The sequence below is a fragment of the Ailuropoda melanoleuca genome, chromosome 4, assembly GCF_002007445.2.
Source record: "Ailuropoda melanoleuca isolate Jingjing chromosome 4, ASM200744v2, whole genome shotgun sequence".
Lineage (NCBI taxonomy): Eukaryota > Metazoa > Chordata > Mammalia > Carnivora > Ursidae > Ailuropoda > Ailuropoda melanoleuca.
Window position 1 is genome coordinate 92,413,556 of NC_048221.1, and position 17,446 is coordinate 92,431,001.

The 17,446-nt window shown below is 43.6% G+C and overlaps 1 protein-coding gene across 22 annotated transcripts in view; it reads right to left on the minus strand.

Annotated features, from left to right (window-relative positions):
- The window catches only part of AAK1 (AP2 associated kinase 1), a 164,661-nt gene that overhangs the window by 43,281 nt on the left and 103,934 nt on the right, over nt 1-17,446 (minus strand). For 21 of the 22 annotated variants that reach the window (XM_034659254.1, XM_034659269.1, XM_034659267.1 and 18 more), the window contains 7 exons: nt 16,236-16,317; nt 15,615-15,747; nt 11,835-11,938; nt 9,823-9,902; nt 5,793-5,947; nt 4,532-4,845; nt 1,339-1,620 (listed from right to left, as the gene is read on the minus strand). In XM_034659254.1, coding sequence (XP_034515145.1) covers nt 1,339-1,620; nt 4,532-4,845; nt 5,793-5,947; nt 9,823-9,902; nt 11,835-11,938; nt 15,615-15,747; nt 16,236-16,317 — 1,150 coding nt within the window. The remainder of the gene's footprint in view (nt 1-1,338; nt 1,621-4,531; nt 4,846-5,792; nt 5,948-9,822; nt 9,903-11,834; nt 11,939-15,614; nt 15,748-16,235; nt 16,318-17,446) is intronic. The other variant, XM_034659262.1, reaches the window with a different exon arrangement.

Sequence of the window (17,446 nt, forward strand, 5' to 3'; positions counted from 1 at the left end):
CCCTGGATGAGCATTTGCTATTATTATCCTCAAATACAGATGAGGATTCTTTGGTTCTTTCCCCAGCTCTGCTGCTATCAGTCTGTGTGTCTTGGGTAATCCCTTTCTAGCCTGGGCCTAGTTTCCAATTCCAGTAAACGCGGGGACTAAGCTAGATAATTATGATCTCAACTACCTACATCATATAATTTTTTTAAAAACTCCGTTAACAAGAGGAACTTTCGTCCGTGTTAAAAATACAGAGAGTAGCTGTCTACCACACGCCTGCGGGGAGACTGAGTTGTTTCAGAAACGAAGGTGTAAAGACACTGAACACACACTTAGCTGAGGCTCAAAGAAGACAATCTATTTATGGCACTGCTTCTTTTCGAAGGGATGGTTTTCTGGTTTAAGATGGGCGACAAGACTCTTATTAGAAATCAATCCTCAGAAAGATGGCTTCTTACCTTTCCTTCATTCGTCTAGTAGTTGGACTTCCCTGGGAATAAGAGAGTAGCTGCGATGCTCTATGGGCCGGATATGTAAAATGTCTTTTTCCATCACCATAATACTTTCTTCACTATCACTCAGAAATACGTGAGTACAGAATTAAGAGCACTTAATAGAGGCCAAACACAATGTGCCTGAGGATGCTGAAGCTGTAAGGCTCAATCAGGAGAGGAGTGAGGGGTTCTGACGCTCTCGTCAGCCAGTACGTGGAAACATGCCCAATTTCTAAATGCACAGGATGGCTCAACCAGTACTCAGCTGCTCTGGTGCCTGGAGGACTGGGTCACGGTAAATGGTCCCAGCAAGGAGGCCCCTCAAGGCCGCTACATGGTAGATTTAAATGAGGTAATGTTGTCCAAGACCAAGAATAAATAAAATCCTATCAGGACTCAGAGTAAAGGCGGGAACCCACGTAAACCTCCAGAGACTGGAAAGGCCACAAAGGTCAAACTGGCCCTTGAAGGGAAAGGGTTTCACTCTAACCCTACCTAGGTCCTTGACTGCTCAACACTGGCACGGAGATAGTGAACAGCTCTTTCTGCCACTCTAACTTTAGAGTGATAAATAAGAACACTCATCTTCGTCAGTAGCCTAGAATCGTTTTTTTTTTTTAAACCTCTACTTTCTACAGAATACCTCATCCTGACCTCAGGCATAACAAGAAAAAAAAAATCAAATATTTTAACCACAAGCCTGGGGAAGCAGCCTCGCCCGAATGCAGGGGCCTCGCCCGAATGCAGGGGCCCCGCCCGGGCTCTGGCCAGCCCTCACCGCGAGCTCTCCTGCTCTGGCGCTCAGAGCCCTGGCCGAGCCCTCGTGGAGCCCTGACTGAGCCTGGCCAGCTCTTACCGCCGGCTCCTGGGCCCCGGGCGTCTGCGGGGCCGCGGTGGGCGGCGCCTGGGGCTGCGGTGCCGGGGCCACAGCGGTCTTCTGCTGCAAGGCGGCCTGCTGAGTCAGCAGCTGCTGTTGGTGCAAGCTCGTGGCCAGCTGCTGCTGCTGCTGCTGCTGTTGCTGCTGTTGCTGCTGTTGCTGGTAGTAGTTCTGTATCAACTGCTGCTGAGAGCTTCCTTGCGACACCACGGGGAACTGGGCGATGGCTGGTTGCGGGGCTGCTGGGTGTACTGCCTGAAACTGAGCCGGAGAAGTGACAAAAAGGAGGGGAAGAAAGCCTGTCTCAGAACGGTATTCCACAAAAGACAAACGCCTCAGGAATAAGCAAGCCCAGTCTGAAGCCAAAGGCAAGGGAGGACCCTCGGGGCATTAAAAGAAACCTGACAGCATGTGACACCGCCAGGCTGCACCCCCTGCGCTGGGCTGCCTCCCGCACCGCGGCCTGGCTTCCGGGTGGGCTTCTATGGCAAGCCTGAGGGCATCCTCTGACCATGCACCTTGTGACTTCCCATGCTGGAGGGTAACAGAAGCTAATAAACGATCTCCCAATCACAGAAGTAATCCCTCTTGTAAAGGGATTTGGAAGCAGCGAAGATTAAAATGCTTCGCTCCATGAACAGGATGAAGCAGTGATGACGCTGAAAATAACCTAAATGCTAAGCCAGCTATAAAGAGTCCGTTCAAGCCCTTCTGAAAATTACTTCCCTACATCTCTCTCTTATTAGCTGTCCCACCTTTAAACATTCAAAATGTTCAGTACACTCTACCACACTTGCTGATATTTTACCTTGTATTGGTAACCAATTCTTTCAAGTTATATTCTCTTATAAACTGTCTACGGATAGGGATACCTTTTATCTGTCTACTCTGCACTACTAAACACATAGACACAGACACACACACATACACACACACACACACACACACACACACACACACACACACACACACGTCAAACAAGGGCCTACTGATTAACAAAGGTCAAGATCTTGTCTTTGAACATCCCAAACACTGTTACTTAGTTGTAGAGGTAACTGAGGGGATACTGTTTGCCTCCTGTGGCAAAGTTTGAAGGGTTAGCAAAGAAGCAGATGTCAATAAATAGCTGCCTATTTATAACTGCAAAATGCTGGAACTGACCAAATGTTTATCAACAGGGGACACTGATTGAATAAACCATGCTATGTATCCTTAAAAGGGAATCCTCTCAAGTTGTAAACAGGAATGAGGGCTCCCTCTATATTATGGGATGGAGGGGGCAGAATTCTGCAGATTTAACTTTGAAGCTCTGTAAATGTTTTATGTTTTCATAAAACAAAATTAACCCAAAAGTCGGCAGTAACTATAAATCAAAAGCAAAATGAAACAAATAAACCTGTGTATCAAATGGATAGCCAAACTCTCCAGAAAATAATGAGCAAAACCTTCTAAGAATGAAAAGGGCAAAGAAATCTTACACTGTTTCCAGTACTCGTGTTGGCACTATTATCTTGAAATTATAAAGCAATTAAATGATTATGTTAATGTTGTTAGGAATCAAGATTTTCAGATTAGAAAAATTCAAATATAAAATCCAAGGAGTTAAGCAAAAATCCTATTATTACAATTCTGAATTAAGAATATAAATTTAGCTTCATGGTGCATATTCCATTAACAAAACAAATAAAGTACATTTCCCAAGTATCCACTGAAAAGGCCTAAATACAATAACTGACCCATTAGCAAGTGAGTATCCTTAGCACCAAACTGTGGTCTCTAAATACCATTTTTAAAAGGAAATGGAGCTCCTTCAGAGAAATGGCTGTATCCAGGTCAAGGGCAGAGTGAGCCTGGAATGGCCTGTTACAATAAATAGCAAGGAAACCATTAAAGATGGCTGGGTCACCACCAAAGGACCTAGGAGCCAGTCTGAAGGAACTTCCGCTGGCCAAAGCTGGGGCAATTTAGGCATCAAAATAAAATTTCAAAAACAGCAATGTCTGGACACATTATAAAGATGTGTAAATTCCTGAATTCATGATGATACTAAAAACAAATCAAAAACCTCTGTTCACCTTTAGATGACACTAGGAACAAACCCATTCTGAAAACTGGTAAACACAGGCAAAGAATCAAGCATTTTTTTCTGCCTTTTCTGTGTAAACAGTACCTCAGGGTCATCAAATAGTTAAGAAAAATTCTTCACAGAAAAATTCCAGCCCCTAAGTGAAGAGGGAAGGCTAGACTATCACCATGTTGCCATCCCTAATGAGTGAATGGACTTAGAAAATGATCGGCAGTTGCTGCTAAACTGATCGGGGACATTGAATGAATGGATCAGACAGCAACACCAAACTCACCAACTAATCTTAATATTGATAAGAGAGAGGACAATCAGACTTTATAAGCCTCCTGAGTGATGCAACCAGAAGAACAAAGAACTACCCAACTGAATCGAATTTTGAGCAAGCCTCAAAAATTGCCAGTTTACACAGGGGATGGAAGAACATATTAAATGACCGCAGGGATGCAATCAGCCAAATCCAGAAGGTGGAAAATTCTACAGGACAAGTGACCCAGTTTCTTCAAAAAATTAAATGGCAAAGGGAAAAGAAAGAGGGAGAGGGCACTATGAATAAAAGGGGACTTAAAAGATATGTCAATCATTATAAAATGAATATGTTTATAGTAAAAAATGTAGAAAAAAATTTAAAAAGGTAATGGAAGAAAAAAGATTCACAACTAAATATAACATGTGGGCCTTATTTGGAACCTGATTCGAACAAGCCAACTGAAATTATGAGACATCAGGAAGAGTTAACCATTACTGGATATTTTATAATAAGAAGAAATTATTTTTAGTATGGTAATGGTACAGTTGTGTTAGAAAAAAAGAGAGAGAAAAGAAAAAGAGTCCCTAAAAGCACCTCTTTTGCCGAGCTTCCTCCATTAAGTGAAGAAGTCCCCGTGGCCCAAGAAAGGGGTGTGAGCGGCCCAGCGACGGGTCCACTATTCAATGCTTTCTAGTCTTTAGTTCCGGGAGAAGCAATGATGCAATGTCTAACGGCTCCCTGTCTTCCCAGGGCTTCTCAAGGAGGATACCTGTACCCACTGGGCCCTTCCGCATCGCTGCCCCAGATACACCAAGCAAGGGTCAGACTGAACACTTTACCTGTTGAGCCTGGGCCTGTTGCTGCTGCTGCTGCTGGTAAAACGTGCCCGCGGGCTGCTGGGGAGCTGGCGGCTGTTGCTGGGGAGGTTGCTGCTGCTGCTGCTGTGGCTGCTGCTTGAGGAAGAGGGGCTGCTGGTGCTGGGGCGTGGCCTGGGCTGGAGTGGGCAGAGCCTGGGCTGGAGTGGGCGGTGTCTGCTGTGGGGTGGGTGGAGCCTGTGGCTGCTTGGGCTGAGACTGTGGTAGAGGCTGGCTGGGTTGGGGCTGGGTTTTTGGCTGGGGAACACTGGCTAAAAGGCCGGGCTGATTGGTGGATCCTGTAATGAGAATAAACTTCATATAAGGGCTCAAAACTCTTTCAAACAAAAATGGCTTGCTTTCTCTTGCCAAAGAAATAAAGAGGGGGTGATAAATGGACAGATAATCCCAAGAGCTGTGTGCTTCTGTCTTTGCATCTTCTTCTTGCTAAACTATGTGCTACTTATTTTTCAAAACAAGGTTCAGTAACAAGGTTCAATGCTTGCCTCCTTCAGAAAGTCTTCCCTTATTCACCATCCCATTTAGTCAATTACTCCTTTAGTCAGCACCTGAGTATCTCCATATTCAACTGGCCTTTGATGCTACTGTATTCAAATATAATCTTTGCACTTAAGCATCACGACAAAAGCATTCTTTGATGTTTTACATGTAAGTTACACGACCCCCAGTCTAGATGCCTGGCGATAAGTAGATGACCACCAAATTCACTAAAAGCAGCTTCCTGGTAGGGGAAGTGATGACTAAGTTCAGTTACTTGATAATTTGGGTCCTCTAAACTCGGTCATCTCATTAGAACCAGAATAACAAAAAACTGAGTGGTAAAAGATACTTAAGAAGACAGAGTATTAAAGAAACAATGCCTTGGTGTCAAAAAGAGGACAGTCTTGTTTCTTTAAAGGCCAAGAGAAGAATATGAAATAAAAAGGAAGGCATGGGATGAATGGACCAAGCCACAAAATCAGGGCCAAGACTAGAAAAAATAGAGATATCAGGTTTCAGTGGTCTTGGAGGTCCCCCGCAGAATCCAGTGAGAGGACTTCCCTTTTGCCAGACACATGCCATGTAATTTCAATGCGCGCTCACCTCCTGTTCTTCAAGGCAAACCATTATTCCTTATGTGCCTCTGGGTTCCATTCCTAAAGCAAAAGTAGGCTTCGCGAGACTTCTGTTAATGTCCGGGATAACAAAGAGGTGTACCAAATTTCAAACCAACTGAGTTACTGACCTGCAGCCTGCGGTGGGGGCTGAACCGTGGCCCTCTTTCGAGGTGTCAGGGCTGGCTGGATAGGAAGGATTCCTGGGTTGGGCTGAGTCTGCCCAGCCTTAGGCCTCTGACGGGGTGCAATTGAAGTCTCTGTTGTGGGAATGGGATCTGTCAGTCTAGAAAAGGAAGGGGGAAAAACACAGATTCACATTAATGTGTGGGAGAGTGGGAGGGGGTAGACAGAGTACTTGATGGATTGGCTTTCCCCTCCACGCTCATCCAAACCTTCCAGATCTGCTTAATCGACATTTGTCAAAGGCTATTCCACAGGATGTTATGTGTTACTAGATGTTACGATAAAAGGGTTGGTGGGAAAGAAGTTTTAACAAACTAATCAAAACATATCGAGCATATTTCTTTCCAGCAGAACTTTTCACGTGTGAATGTGCATGGAGAACTTTGAAGAGAGCCCTATAGAGAACGCAGTGTTTCTCTAGCTTACCTGACCTTGGGACCCTTCCACCTAATACTTCCAAGGATTTCCCAGAATACACTTTAGGTGATGATGGAAAGGGGTTTGAAACAGGTGTTTTTCAATGTAGAGGGAACTCAAACTTGGCTAGAACTAGTTGTCAAAATGGTCTCTCTACAATAAAAAAAAGCACGTAAATGAGTGAATCCAAGATGGCAACTAGAAGGAATAAGTAAATAATTCAAGATAAAGGATTTGGGGAATATGACAGGGATCCATTTCCTCTAATACATATGTTCCCTTTCTTCTCAGGGTAACAAAATTTTTTAACTATTATACATCTTAAATTTATACAATGTTATATGTAAAATATATTCCAATTAAAAAATTAAGCTGGATTTCACCCAGAGTAAAAATCACATTGTCCAGCCTCTCTTATAATCAGGTGTGGCTATGTGTCTAAGTTCTAGCCTTACATGGGAAGGCAGACTGTTATATGGCAGTTTCCAGAAGCCTTAAGAAATAGTTAGGGTATGCCATTTGTCTCTCTCTCTCTCTCTTTGGCTATTCATTCGTCTGTTGCCTGGAACAAGGATGCTACTACCGTCTTGGTCCGTGAGGTCATGGATACAATCGTAGGAAAGGTAGAGTGATAAGCTTGAAGAAGCCTGGGTGTGGGGCAGAACTGCCAAATCGAATCCACATTAATATAGGGAGGACTGCTGGGTGGTCTACTCGTTCCTTGTGGTAACTTCCGTTCATTTAGAGCAGTCCAGGCAGCTGGCTGCCACCTAACTCAGACCAGAGTAGTGGTCTTTTGAAAACACACATTAGGGAGTATGACTGAAATTATGGCCAAAATAAACAAGCTTTGTGACTATTTCCAAAATATGTCTGGCATGGCCTCCACGTGCCTTCCCCATGATATATCTCCAAGGGATGTTCACTGTGGACCCTGAGACTTTCCTCTGGAATCCTGCTAGAGGGATGCTGTTGTGTGGGGTAGAAAACTTATAATAGCAAAGCTATCATATTTGGGGAGGCTATAACCTGGGGAAGGAAGGTAGGAAGGAAAACAGGACAAGTGCTGGAGAAAAAGGGAAAGGTATAAGAAAAATATAGCCAACGGTGAGAAAGTTGAACAGATGTCTATAGAAACCAAATGCTAAGAACCTCCACACTGGATGGATTTCTCTCTTTTTTTTTTTAAAAGATTGTTTTTTTTATTTGAGAGAGAGAGAGAGTGCATGAGTAGGAAGAGGGGCAGAGAGAAAGAATCTCAAGCAGACTCTGCATTGAGCACGGAGCCCAACCCAGGGCTCGATCCCACAACCCTAAGATCATGACCTGAGCTGAAATCAAGAGTTGGACGCTCAACCAACTGAGCTACCCAGGCACCCCCGGATGGACTTCTCTTAAGGGTAACATCTTAGAGATACAGGGATTTGAAATCAGAGAAAACTGTATTTGAGCTTGGGTTCCTCACTAACTGTGTGATAATAGGTATGTCATTTTACCTAGTTTTAGAGCTTTGGGTTCTTTCTGTATGAAATGGAGAAAATAATACATCATGAAGCAGATGCGAACATCAAATGCATCAATGACTGTGAAACCATTTTTATAAACTGTAGAGTGCTCAAAATGTTAGTTCGTATAGCCTTCAATATGCTGTGAAAAAAATACAGACCTTGAAGCCAGGAGATCTGGCTCTAAGTTGTCACTTTATGTGTTTGTGGGCAAATCATTTATGTACAGAATACAGTATGGATGCTGGAATCACTGGTTTTTTTTGTACCACATATTGATTGATTACCTTGGGCCACTTACAATTTTGAGTCTGGCTCCTCCTCTGTAAAATGAGAACAACAATGGCTCATAGATTTATTTCAAGGAAAATAAAGACATCTTGCTTATATAAAGAACCCCCTATGGTATCTGGAATACATGATGCCTCAATGAAGAGTGGTTACTTTAAAAACGGAGTTAGAAAGAAAAACTTACCTCTTAGGACTGGGGAGCAAATATGGTAATGCAAATGAAATCACTGTAAATTACAGACAGGACACCTTAGGCCCAAATCTCTTGGCTGCAAGGTCTGTGTATTCTCGCAGCATTATGGATCCATACAAACTAACAGCATGAGCACTCTATAGTTTATAGAAGAGTTTCACAGTCACCGATGTTCACTATTGCCTTATGGCACAGGTACGATTCTCTTCATTTGACACAACACAGCACCACTCAGAATGGTACCAGTTATCGTCACTGTTATAAATGCAGGGGCTTTGTGGGAATGGATCCTTGTTTAGCCTCAGTAACTCCTATATTTGGGCCTAGAGTAATATGGCCAAAACCCCAAATACTCAGCTAATTGAATCAGCCTCAAAAGCAATTTCCAGAGGCGAGCATGGCAGACTTAGGTAAGAACCACAAAGTAACAACATGAATATAGTTTGCTAAGTTTGTGAAAAATGAAAGTCTCCTTACTTTTGGAGCCATATCAGCATTTACATTTATTCCATAAACATTAAAGAATGTTTTAAAATGTAGAAATTATTTTACCGTTCTACTAAAATTCACATATTCCCATCTAGAGTACTTCGTTGATAGTTTGTGGCTAATGTTTCCTTGCCATGGGAACATGGTAGAAAAAAGAGGTATAAACATCTCTTTGACTACCCTCAGAATTTGCCATTTGGAAGCAGGCAGCCACGAGGCTGTGCCCAGCAGACCTGCAGCTTGCAAAGGGTGCAAACACCTTGTACCCCGGCTGCTGTGCTCCTAAAATCCACTGCCATGCTCGCTCTGGGGCCATGCTTCTCACAGGCTCTCCCGGCCTTTTACCCCAGCCACAGGGATATTAAAGTAGGCCTGTTCCCGGGACATAGGTGCTCCTCTGGTAGCTGACTCTGGCTTCAGGGTTCCCTGACACCTTTGGAGAACCTTCCTTAAACTGTGTAGCAGCTTTAGGTCACTTCCACCCACTCTTCCTTCCTCTCTCTGGGTTCAAGTTACATCATCTTTTGATGGTTCTTCCAGCTTCCCTGGCTGCCTCCCTATTTTCTCTCAGGGTCAAATAAAATCCTAGCTTCTTCAATCCTCTCTTGGCATCTGCTTCTTGGAAGACCCCAGGTTACATGGACTGTGATTAGCTAAGACCCACAGCTCTTTTGCCATTCACAGAGTCCATGCCTTGACCAGCACTCTCTTGATGTGGTCAGGGCCACAGAAAGTAAGAGGGTAAGGGGAGTGAAGGACCAGGGTGGTGAACCAGGCTACGTGAAGACCAGGGCACCTGTGTAGGACATTCTTTTTAGCACTATTTAACGTTGGCTGTTGCCTCATCTCTGAATGCCCCCGTACTTCTCCCCAAGCAAGAGAAACAGCTGAGGAGTTCTTCATTCTCTTTCAGATGTAGATCGCTGTGTTCCATTATATTCCTCCTTGCACTCCCCGGAAGAGAGCTTGCTCTCCTGCTCTGCGCAGCCTCTGGCCACGGGAGCATGACAATCACCAGGCACCCTGCCCTGCCACCGTGGCAGCTGGCGCGGGGCCTGTGCACACTCGGGCAGTTCTTACCTGGCCTTTGGCTGGGTCTTTTTTGCAGCTGCCTCACTGGCTTTCACTGGCTCAGGAAGCTTTGCAGGAATGGGAGAGTTCTATAGAATTGAAAAGAAACCAAAAAAAGAACATTGTAGATTTCTTTGTAAAAGAATACCAGCATGACTGGGCCGATAGAAATACATGTCGGGATCTCCAGGAGGGGCTGCCAAGCCCCGATGTCTACTAGAGGGAAGGGAAGTCAACCAAAGGTAGATCCCACCAGTCTCAGCCCCTCTCAGGGAGGCAGCTATCAGAGAAGAGGACAGAGCAGCCTGCGTCTGGTGTGCTCCTCCCCCCACACTCCCAACCTTCTGGACCCTCTCTTCCTACCACACAGCTTAGAGGTAGTGTTAAGAACGGAATGGGAAAGAGACGGCTGTAGCCCGTATTACTACTTAAGCTATCAGCGACCTCATGGAAGTCAGCGCTGACTAGCAGCATGCCCAGCCGGAACTCATTCTCTGTTCTATCTTGAACACTGGGAGAAAACCATAGCCACGAACCATTTGGTTGCAGTACTGGGACCTCTCCCCGTGTGTGAGGCACCCCTCGACCCATGAGGCCAGCAGAACTCCTCCCACCTGGATTCCGCACGGGCCCCCTGACACCGGCTCCAGAGGTAGCACTCCTGCTCCCAGCCACAAGACCACTGCTTGGCACTGCTGAGTGAGTACCAAATGGTTTGGGACTTGTGAAGCTGACTTTTTAAAAACTAGTTACCAATCTGAATGTTTCCATTTATATTTTAGGTTATTTAACTTTATGAATGGGAAAGTGGGGCAGCAAAAGAAAAACATGGTCATGTTAGGTTCCTGTACAAGATTCCTCATTTTAATCTGGAAAGCTGACAAATGGAATACTAGTAATAGTAAATATTTAGGCTTTTAGGAGGCACCTCCCATTTCCTCCATGTTTCCACGTGGGGAGAATTTCTGCTAGGATATCTCTCCTTGCTTCTCTTCCTCTCTCCATGCATTCCTCTCCCAAGGGAGAAGCGTAACTTATTTGACTGATAGGACTGGGAGAAAAAAGTGAGCTCACCTGGCTCACCCATGCCCTCCTTCCTTTAAGGGAGAGCCTGTCTCTGCAGAATCAGGTGCTCCCTGCTCAGTCACGTGGATCTAATGTTAGGGAGCCTGACTGGTCAAGCTACGTTCTCTGACTCAATCTGATTAGTAATACAGCCAATATTCTGAGTTCGATCTGAATGATTCCCACATCTGATTTGGATGTAGGAGTGAAAGAGCAGTGTTATTTATCAGTACCCTCAAGTTCCAACAGTGACATCAAAAGTTCATTATTGGGAAAACTGGAAGACAATTTCAGATTAGAACTTATTATGGCATCCATTAGTAAAATATTCAAGGGAACTGGTTCACACATGAAAAATATGCTAAGACTATAAAAAGGGGGTTTGCAAGCACTGTATTCTGAAAACTGTTGAGTGCAGAGCTTAGGATTACTAAAATAGAAAACATTCCTATGGCCTGATGTGTGTGAGGAGGGTAGAGGGAAAGGAGTGTGAGTTATAGATGGCAGAGAGTAGAAGCAGAATCAAGAAAGCTCTGATGCAATAAAAGAGAAAAGGGACAAGGGGCTTATGTTCCAGTCGGTACGGGGGCAAGTTCAGAGGCCTGCTTTACCCACACTAGGTAAATACAACAGGCACAGAGCTCTTAGTGAACTGTGGAAGTTAACAAGATAGTAGTTTGGTTAATTTTCACCCAAAGTGCTCAACTCAATCCCTAGGGATTGTGTGTGTGTGTGTGTGTGTGTGTGTGTGTATAATTGCCTAGTTTAATAATTAAATTCTATGGGAAAATTGGATCCTCTTTATAGTAACTGCTTCATAGTTAGCTCTGCTTGAATGCCCCCTACCACACAAAATAAGGGACAACAATATTCATTAAATAGCTGGTTCACACCCCAGGAATTTTAAATGACAATCTGATAATGTTTACTCCCCCTAAAAAGCACCTTTCACATACCTGTACATTAGGAATTGGGCATTCTTTCTTGAGTAGTTTAAATGAGAAGTAGGACACCTGGTAAATATCCGGCCTTTTATCAGGGTCTGGTTCCAACATATATCCTAAGACAAACATATGTGAACATATTTAAATACCCTAATATTTATTACATTAGCTAGAAAACATTAATTTCTCTGTTACCAAATGATTTTTTTTTCATTTCTCATAAAAGTCAAACAGTGCACATTAGCTCTTTTCCTCCCCTCTCAGAAATGGAAGCTCTAACTTCCCTAAATTTTTTAATATGCACAAGAAAGTAACAAAGTTTCTGAACTGTAACAAAGATACTTGGAGTTCACATTCTGTGGCTTGTACAACAGGGAACTCAAGCAAGCTCTCATTAAAGTTACCACGTTCGGGGCACCTGGGTGGCGCAGTCGTTAAGCTGCTGCCTTTGGCTCAGGGCATGATCCCAGCGTTCTGGGATGGAGCCCCACATCAGGCTCCTCCACTAGGAGCCTGCTTCTTCCTCTTCCACTCCCCCTGCTTGTGTTCCCTCTCTCGCTGGCTGTCTCTCTCTGTCAAATTAATAAATAAAATCTTTGAAAAAAAAAGGAAAAAAAAATTAAAGTTACCACGTTCATATTCTGGTACCTACAAGTTACAGGCTTCTGGCTTCCTTATCTTGCTAAACAAACGATTATCCTTGATACTTATAATCAAAACTTATTTTTCCCCTCCCTCTCCCCCTTTCTCTTTCTTTCTTTTTTAATAATCTCTACTCCCAATGTGGGGCTAGAACTCAAAACCCTGAGGATCAAGAGGCACATGTCCACCGACTGAGCCAGCCAAGTACGCCTCAAAACTCAAATTTTAAGAACTGACTTACTATTCCTTTGTTGGAAATATTAGCTGGTTTCCATTCTAAGAGAAATTATGCAATAATAAATACATCTCTACTTTTACATAATCTATAGAACACTTGTTTATTTCCAGATCCTTTAAGTTTCTGCCCTTTCTGAAGCTGGAAAAATCCCCCGGAAAAGCATCTTAGTGAAGACACACAAACATACACCTGCACACATACAAACAAGGCGAGGCGTTACTGTTCAAGGAACCAAATGAACGGTCTGAACACCAACTGGAGGAAAGACTGACGAGGCTGCAGTCTTATGAAGTCCTTGCAGAAGAAGGAGGGTTTGGGGGTGCCTGGGTGGCTCAGCCGGTTGAGAATCTGACTCTTGATTTCGCCTCAGGTCATGATCTCAGGGCTGTGAGATGGAGCCCCCACGTCCGGATCCTCGCTCAGCCAGGGCTCTGCTTGAGATTTTCTCTCCCTCTCCCTCTGCCCAACCCCACCCCCCTAGCTCATGTACTCTTTTCTCTAAGAAATAAATAAATTATAAAAAAGAAGCAGCAGGGTTTGGGCTGGTCCTTAAGGCAAGAAAGAATTTAGTCAGTCAGGGGAAAGAGAAGAAAAAGATATTCTTGGTGAGGGAACAGTCTGGGCAAAAATGCACTTGGGAGAAAGGCAAGGGAAGGCCCCGTTGTGAGAAAATGCAGGTGCCAGAAGGACAGAACAGAGATTTCCTTGTCAGAGAACACAGGGAAATAAGGCTGGGTGGGTGGGGTGGAACCAGATTATGAAGGGTCTTAAACGCCATGCTAAATACTTGGGCCCTATGTGGGACCATGGGCAAACCAGGACGTTTACTACGGGGACTGAAGGGGGGGCTGTGTAAGACTGATCTCACGGTGAGGCTGGGCTGGACTGACTGAAGGAGGAGAGAGGCTGGGGGCCACTCCACCCCTACAGGCACGCACTGGCCGAGTGTGTATACACTACGTTGACAGTGATGAGAACAGAGAGAATGTGATGGAGACAGGACAGACTCCAAAGCACTGCTTAGAAAATGCCTGACTGTACTCTCTCTTGCGAGCCAGATCCAAAGAAAACCTTAAATTTCCATGATCTCGGCTTGAATGGTGACACCACTAATAGAAACTGAAAAAAAGAGGTGAACTGTGTTTTGGCAGTAATTGGGCAAGGATAATACATTTAATTTTAGACCTGTGACTTCAGAGTGACTCTGGAATCTTCAAGTAATTTGTAAAGAAATAGGTCAGAGTTTGGGAAAGATGTCACTGTTACAGACATTTGTAAAGAGTTGTTTTTCCTAATATGAATTTGCTGTACAAATGTTAAAAAGAAAATGGATTACCAAAAACTCCTACCATTCTGGCACCAGATTTGGCCATTTCCTAGATATCCTGCCAATCTCACTTATGTAGCTGAGTTCTAGAACAGATATACAGTTGTCCCTTCTTATCCGGGGGGACACATTCCGAGATCCCCCGTAGAAGCCTGAAACCGCAGATAGTACTGACTCCGATATGTACTCTGTTTTCTCCTATACATACATTCTTATGATAAAGCTCAATTTATAAATTAGGTATGGTATGAGATTAGCTACCAATAATGAATAATAAAATAGAGCAATTAGGACAATATGCCACAATAAAAGTTATGTGAATGTGGTCTCTCTCTCTCAAAACAACTCATTATACTGTACTCACCCCTCTTGTGATGATGTGAAAGCATAAAGTGCCTATGTGGTGAGATGTCGTGGGGGAATGACACAGGCCTGGTGACATAACGTTAGCCTACTATTGACCTTCTGACCATACATCAGAAGTAGGATCATCCGCTTCCCACTGCGGTGAAGTGTGGGTAACTAAACTCACAGAAGCAAGTCCATGGATAAGGAGGGACTACGCTACTACTCTACCTCTGAAAACAATCCAGCAACCATTAAATGCCATACTCTGTCTCTTTAAATACCCCTCCCCCCCACTTTTTGGCTCCTAAACAGAAGAAGTGGATTTACAAAATTGGCCCAGTGGGACTGGGTGGTCATTAAAAGCTGTAACTACGTTACTGTAAGTGACCCATATTTTCTCAGCTTCAGCTTCCTCACTTGTATAATGGGGATGATTATATTTACTATATAAGATTTTAAGAATTAAGTAAGATATGAGTAAGCCCTCAACAAATGTCAGATGCTCTACCCATATCTGCTTCTATTTTTTTCAAATGCAACCCCAGGGCCCAAACTGGGACCCAAACTATCTCAGGACTTATAAACCCATAATGGTTAAAATTTCGATGCTAAATCCCCTGACCAATGTGAAAAAATGATAAAATATCTCTGTTTCACATTTTAGTACAAGGGCTTGTGCAAAGATTACTCGTTCTACCATCTGGTTGATGAACTGGTACATACGCGTGCTAGGATGGTGCAGAAGGGTGGGGAATCTTAAACAACATTTGAAACCAAGCACTGAGTTTAAATGCTTGTTATCAAAATCCAGGGATTAACCGAAAGAGAGAAAAAACCTTGTTCCACAGAGTTATACAGTCTTAATTATGTATTCACTCCAGCCAACGCATGGCAATCATTTCAATTTGAGTTGCTTCCAGTTTTGCAAAGATGAATTTCTTATCACTTGATAGGAGTCAGCTGGACTCTTTCATACTGACTGCAAGAGAACAGAGCAGCACTGTACTGCTCAAAGCACAGTTAGGATTTCTGCTCAAGTGCACAAGAGCTTAGATTTCTAGCAAAAAGACCTAGGGCTCTAATTAGAGACTGTTATATCGTCTGTGAGTGACCAACCATTACCGGTTGACTTATCTTTGCATCCAACCCATCACTCCTGCAATCCAGTCCCTTTGTCCCCCAATTCGTTCCTGGAGATAAGAATAAAAATATGAAACTAGAAACTTCAAATACTTACTAATTAGGCAGTGCATGTCTTGGGAATATCGGGAGTTATCGGGAATTGTGAAGTTTCCATCACAAATTGCCACCTGACTCTCTCCAAATGGCAAAGTGAAGTAGCATAATTTATACAACAAACATCCAAGAGCCTAAAAAAATAAAGCAGATTGCTACAAGTGATTTATTTACCGTAACTGAGAAATATTGGCATCATCCACATTTACGAGCAGATATATAACTCTGTACTATTAACCTATTAGGAATTTGAATTTAGAACGCAACACCACTATTTAGCTGCTAACATACATTATTTCTGCCATCATTACCAAATTGTGCTCCAATAAGGAACAAGCATTTCAGCTATCTTGCTCTTAAGAACTAGTAAAGCATATATGAAAACCACCTAAATACTGGGCAGGTCACCTGAATGATTTTCACAGAACTCTAAAGTCTTTTCTTTTAACATGCTTCACGAGGCAGTGGCTGGTCACCTGGAGTGAAGAATAACCCTGAGGGTTAGGGAGACAGTGACATGGTACAGAGACCACTCTCACTATGGCACTGTCTGCATTAGACTTGGGAATTTACGGTCAAGACTGCTGGTATCTGAGGTGTGGATAGGTTAGTTGACACCTACCCAAATGTCTGCCTTCGTAGTGATGATTTTGCCACTGTACAGGTTGACCATTTCTGGTGCTCGATAGGACAGCGTTGTGTATCTACAATCAAGAGATTTGTTTTTTGTTAAATATGTCAATGCTACAATTAAAAACCAGGGGTAGCAGAAATACTTTTTAAATACATATATATTAAATTTAAAAAGTCTAGTTCCCTGGGAGCAATCTGCAGAAGAGATTATGAAATATTAGTGCAGATAAAATGAAAAGCTGTCCTTGGTACACACCCGTGGCCCTCTAGAAGCAGTCCTTCTGTCTGAGGGCACGTGGAGACCCAGACACTGAGGCACTTCGATAAACACTAAAAGCAACTTTTCTTGGGTCCTCCAATGATAAAATCTTCTCCTGCAAATCCTTGTTGTCTGATCGTATATTTATACTGTATTTTCTGATTTGTTTTTAAAAACAGTAATTCCCTTCAGTGTGGCTCAACTCAGATAGGCAATGCCGGCAGAGACACTGGAGAAGGGCAGAAAGTGAGGCCTGGCTGGGGTGGGAGGTGGCTGGTCTCTGCCGCTGGAAGGTGGATGAAACAACAGTTTTCCTCTTACCTGTGGCTCAGGTAAAGATAGCATAAGCTCAGCTTCAAAGTGAGTGTCTCGATGTCACCAAGCACGTGACCTACGCTGCTCCAGTCTCTAAAGCCCAGATGGCACCATGGTTTAGCTGTCCAGCAGCGCCATGGACCAGAAGTCTTCCCGCCCCAGCTTGGCTGCCGGGGTGGTGCAGGAAAGGAGACTGAGCATCAGGACAGAGGTGTGCATAACAGACTGCTGGTTTATTAGTAGTACTGGTGAGTGCTGTTGCCTGTGGAAAATCTAACACTCTGGACAGGAGGGGAAAATGTCTCAGCTTCTTACTAGAGCCAGAAATCTAAAGAAGCTTCTTCTCATCGAAGTCAGGGATTCGGTATCTGTAGAGACTTCACAGCCCTACTTACCATTAATTCCACTAGACTGGTGAGCTCCTTATGAACAAGGAGTACACAGCAATGTAGGATTCAGGGAAAAGCAGATCCAACGGACTGATAATGTCACAGTTGTTGTGACTCCACTTAAAAACATCACGGTCCCTGTACAGTTTGTGCACCATTCAGCTTTTTAAAGACCATGTGACAAAAGTCAAAATATCTATGTACAGTGATCACTGGACCATTGCTTAAGTGCTGTAT